Source organism: Pygoscelis adeliae, unplaced genomic scaffold (assembly GCF_000699105.1).
Source record: "Pygoscelis adeliae isolate BGI_AS28 unplaced genomic scaffold, ASM69910v1 Scaffold26, whole genome shotgun sequence".
NCBI lineage: Eukaryota > Metazoa > Chordata > Aves > Sphenisciformes > Spheniscidae > Pygoscelis > Pygoscelis adeliae.
The window spans coordinates 7,470,276-7,475,634 of NW_008825104.1; the positions used below are offsets into that span (position 1 = coordinate 7,470,276).

The window sequence follows — 5,359 nt, forward strand, 5'->3', positions numbered from 1 at the left end:
CTGCTGAAATTAAGTTCTGAATAAGGACTACTGGACTATGTCAGTAATAATACCTAGTTTTGATATAGTACTTTTCATTCTATCTCCCAAAGCAATTTAGGAAGAAGGAAAATATTTTTCTCATTTTGTGGAGTAGGGAGGTGAGCTGACATGCCTAGAATCATCCTGCAAACAGATGAATGACAGATAGTTTTGGAGTCCTGTGTCCATTAATTCACACAGTTCAGCTGATTATTTATTTGGAATTAAAATGTCTGGGTGATGTTAGTTCAGTGAATTTGGAAGAGTCTAGTGTCACAAAGAAGCCTGAGTATACAGAAAGAATCCTATGAGAAGGAAATTGTTAAATACTCTTATTTGTGGGTACGTTTAGCCTGGCCATGAAATATATGTTTTAATTATTACTTCCCTTTCTTTATATGTTAATACATAGATGGTATACTTGTGTAGGTATATCAAAAGTAAAATTCTGCGTGTAAACCCTGGAGCACAAACCAGAATTCTGGATTCAAATCACCCTGAAATATAGATGTTTTCAAATTCCAGACTGTTATCCAGATCTGATTTTTTGCTTCTGTCTACATTGGAATGGTTGAAATCTTTGTTTCTTAATGCAATTTAATTTTTGGCTTTTCAGAACATTAAACCAAACTTCACAAAGTCAGCATAGCTATTAATGTAAGCATTTGAACTTGATCAGTTCAAATAAACACAGGGTCACAAGTAGAATTGTCACAGGCTGACACTTTTAATTATGATTTGACAATGTAAACCACACATGAAACATAAGCAAGTAAATTACACTAATTTTGCTCAACAAAATGAGCAAGTAAATTAAAAGTAAAAGTAAATAAGGCAGGATTATGACAGGAGCTCCTCATACTGTGTCTGAAAGGAACCAATTTCAGGTTTTCACTTTGAAATCCATACTGTATTGAAGTTTGGATTCATGGTTGATTTAGATGTAAATTCGATTTAGTGTTGAATTTTAGCACCTTAATGGCTGTGAAATTTGTAATCTAGTTAGATTTTTCAAGAATCTTTGTATCTTCTGTTCTTTCCCTGTACTATTTGATGTTTTAAACCATATATTTATTTGTGACTGTGTATCTTAATCTGAAAAGTTTATCAGCTGAGTGGCAAAAGCAAGAGATTTAAATAAGTAAATATACTGTTTGCATTTCTTCAACAAAAAATTCTAATCTGAAAAGTAAGATAGTTCTACAGGTATGCTTTTATAAGTGGCAATATTTCTCCTAAAAAGAGGCTCAACAATTTGCTTAAGTTTTCATAGAGCCACCCACCAAATAGGACGAAATAGCTTAGGCCTAATTGTCAAAAATCAGATGGAAACTCCAGAAATCATCAGTACTTACTCCTCATCATTTCAGACCATTCTAATACGGTATGTTTTTAGTGGATTTTTAAAAAGATACCTTGCTTCTACTAATCATGAAACTAAGTACACTGTATTAACAATCCTGCAAGAATGGCACCAGCTGATTTTCAATTTGGAAAAGAATTTTGCATTATTCAGGAAAAGCTTGTACTGTTGAACTGTTACTGCAGCTGCTTGTGAATAACATATAAATAAATCCATTTGTATATGCAGTACAATGCAAGAAACGTGAATCTTAGAGTAAAACTTAACAGTTGTTCTTGTTGATGTGTATAGAAAAGATAGCCTAGGTGCCAGATACTCATTCATTTCCTCAGAGAAACAATGAACTTTGGGGGGGTGGGCAGGGCGCCGGGCGCCTAGTAACTTTAATTTACTCACACTGTCTTTTCCTTTTTGCTCTTTGTACCAAGGTTCAGCCATAGAATAGATAAGGATTATTTGTAGGACATGATTTAAAGCAGCAGTTAAATAAAATGAAATAGTAATGACTATCGTATGATCATTTTAAAGATCTGAGTATCTTTCAAATTTAAAAAAAAATTAAAAATAGAAAATATCTATAAGCAGGTTGTAAACTCTTGCACAGATCTCAAAGTAATACAACAAAGATTATCATGGAAGTCATTTACTGTAAAAGCAAAACACTTCTGATTCCATTCTGCATACATAGCCAAATCCAAGGGCAACTGAAGCAACTATGAAGATTTCCAGTGTTCAGCCAACTTTGGATCATGCCCACGTTATGAATTTTAACCCTTAGATAGTTTTAACAATGAATCTCCAATGTCAAAAGAACTGGCTTAATTTAAATGAGTAAATGTGCAAAACCAAATCAGAAAATACGGTAGGAAAAAAGATGCTATGAAAACCTGTGTTTGTTTTAACACTGACAACATAGGGAAATAGGGTAGGCTAAATAATTTATGGAATATCAGCTGCAAATCTAAAAAGCCTAAAGGGAATATTTTAGTACATAGCTCAATTAGTACTAAATACACATGCACTGTTTTAGCAAGTGTTACAGAAGAAGAGTACAAGTAGTCTAAGCTCAGAAAATTTGATTTTAACTAAAGGAAACAAGAATAATTGTTGCTGTTTCATATTTCAAAATTAATGGTATCCTTCTACCATGTAATCTTGAGGCAGGTAATGACAGTAATGGAGATGCTACAGCACATCTGAAGACTACCTTTACAGCAACACTAAAATATACTAAGCCCAGTATTAGCACTAATCAAGAAAAAAGCAACTATAAAACATTACTTGCATGGCAGGTGTGAAAAACACATTCTTGTAGTCTACAATTTGATGCTTCTGGAATTTTTTTTTTGCAGAATATTCTGAGGTAGAATATGGTGGCTTTGAAATTGCTCCAGAATATTTCCCAACCATCTATAGATTTATCTCTCCAGCCCAGTTCTTAATAGTCTCTGTTCAAAACAAATTTGTGTATACGTGTGTGTATGAGGACTGGAAGCAATTTTAGGCTTTTATTCTGATCAACTTGCTTCTGCCTTCTTTCCTAGGAAGTGTGTAGAGAGCTCTGGTGCCTCAGCAAAAGTAACCGCTGTGTTACCAACAGCATTCCAGCAGCTGAAGGTACTCTTTGCCAAACAGGGAGCATTGAAAAGGGGGTGAGTACAAATAATTTATTGTTTGAAGAAGCAATTTATTGGTTAAAGACTGCAGGAAGAAAGAACTAGAAAATTAAAGTACTTATAAGCAACTAAAAGAGTTCAAAAAAAGAGTTATTATTTTAGAATACATTTGCATCTCAATGGAAGTGTCTGACAATTATTTCACAATTATTTTATATATGTAATTTAATAAAACATTTATCCTCGCTATAAAATTCTACAGCCTGGATCAAAAAAACCCCCACCCTGTTACATACTCTCTGTATATTTTTCGAGTAATTTTTGTAAAAACTCTCTAGTTTAATCTTTATTAAATTTTATAGCACTCTTCCATAAAGGACTGTTACAACTCTGGGTCTGTCGTGGACTTCGAAAATGTGTAATGTAGATCTAGAGCCTGAACTCCATTATTTTGTTAGAAGATAAAAAAAGTCTTTATTCCTTCAGATATAAGCTGAATCATACAAGCATATAGAAAAAATGTTGCCGTAATAAAAAGGTTTTCTAAAAGCCCATATTTCCCAGTGACCCTTCTGTTTTGATTTTGAATTACTCTTGTAGTATTCAGTTATAGTTGCATAACTTGTTTAGCTTTAAGGACTTTGCTTTGCAGTCTGATAAACTTCTACCTAACAGAAAAGTGCAGAAAGTCAATGTTGCAATAGATAAGTCTAGTGTTACTGTATCTGTCTGAACATGTGAATTTTGATTTTAAAATAATGTCTGTATATCAGTAATTTCAGACAGAGTTCTGAAACTTAGTTTTAGATTAAGAATAGTAAAAGAGTGTTTCTCAATTACAACGCAAAATCTATACAGATCTTAAAGAGGAGAGAAAAATATTTTAATTATTAATTTACAGGACATGTACTGGGAAAAAAGTGAATTCCATATGCCTGTTTTCAAGATAATGTATTTTATGCAGGTTTGTACAAAGTGAATAGAGCTTATTATATTAAACAATTTCCAGTGTCTGTCTGAGAGTTGCTGCATCTGTCCATAAGATTTACTGCTCCAGATTGGATTTTTTCCTAACGATGACTACTGACATCTATTCTCATCCCGACTTTTGCCATGCTAGCTGGGCTAGTTTCAACAAAGATTACACTGCATTTTGACTTGCAATCTGATGTTTAAACAAAAAGAATGAAAGCTTTTGGGCAGCTGTCACAGTTTATTAATGCTTGTTGACGGCTTCATTCAGGGCGCATGACCTCGCATCATTCTGATGGCTTCTCCATACTAAGTTTGGAAACATTGGTAAACCATGTTGAAAAAATTCATTGAAGGGGGTCATTTAAAAAAATAGAGTGCTTAGAGTTAGCCAATGAAAATAAGAGAGACCTTCGCATTCTACCAAAAATGTTACCTTTTATTAGAGTAATAGAAAATGTTAGAAGCCCTACTCTTAAATCAACAGTCTAGGTTTATTTTGGAACCACCACTCCTTGTCAATGAGAAGGAGCAATTTACCTCAATGTATATTTTTTAAACCATGAGACTACAATGAACAAGTTGAAGATGCTCTAAGACACTGTTGCTGTGTCCACTTGCCAGAGGCTTTAATCAGTTTGCTCTCTACAAAACATCTTTTTCCAGTTATCAGTATCTTGTTCCCTCATTAGATTTTAGAAGGAAATGAGAGAATCCGTACTGTTTTACAAAGGTAAACTGTTCATGCCTGTTAACAGCAGAGAATTGTATCAGTAAACTGCAGCTTCCGGTTCCTGTAAATTAATAGTTCCTGACAGCAAAAAAACAGAAAACATGAGTTCTTTCCAAATATGTAGTTCTCTTTACCACATGCTAAGGAGAAAATAATAGGTTACAATTCTATAACTAATTACTACTACTACTACTACTACTACTACTACTACTACTACTACTACTACTACAAGAACATTTATATTGCAGTCATGCCTAAAGGCCACAACCAAATTAGGCCCTATTTTGCTGGGCTCTGTCCAAATGTATAATAAATGACGTTCCCTGCTCTAAAAGCCTAACAAGATCTCAGAGTACTTCATCATATTTGGAGGGTCAATTTCTGCTTTTAGTCACACTAATGTAGATTCAGTGTAACTATTAACTCAAAGCAAAATTTGATGCAATGTGCCTTAATGTCTTACTGGCAAGAGTTGGGAGGGATTTCTACAATTAAAATGGCCTAACATTCTGTTATAAAACCTTCTTTCAGTTACTTATATAAACCTGCCAAACTTTTAACTCTTTGGGCTGAAATTTTCCACAGTAGATGTCTGCCTACGCCTGAAGATTTTTAGAGTGTTTTCCATAAAAGTTACTCAGCTGTTTTCTGCAT

The 5,359-nt window shown here is 33.7% G+C and overlaps 1 protein-coding gene across 1 annotated transcript in view; it reads left to right on the plus strand.

The window, feature by feature from the left end:
* ADAMTS6 (ADAM metallopeptidase with thrombospondin type 1 motif, 6) overlaps positions 1-5,359 on the plus strand; it is a 156,669-nt gene that overhangs the window by 92,274 nt on the left and 59,036 nt on the right. Inside the window, exon 12 of the mRNA XM_009327284.1 lies at positions 2,929-3,036. Within this exon, the coding sequence (XP_009325559.1) occupies positions 2,929-3,036 (108 nt within the window). The remainder of the gene's footprint in view (positions 1-2,928; positions 3,037-5,359) is intronic.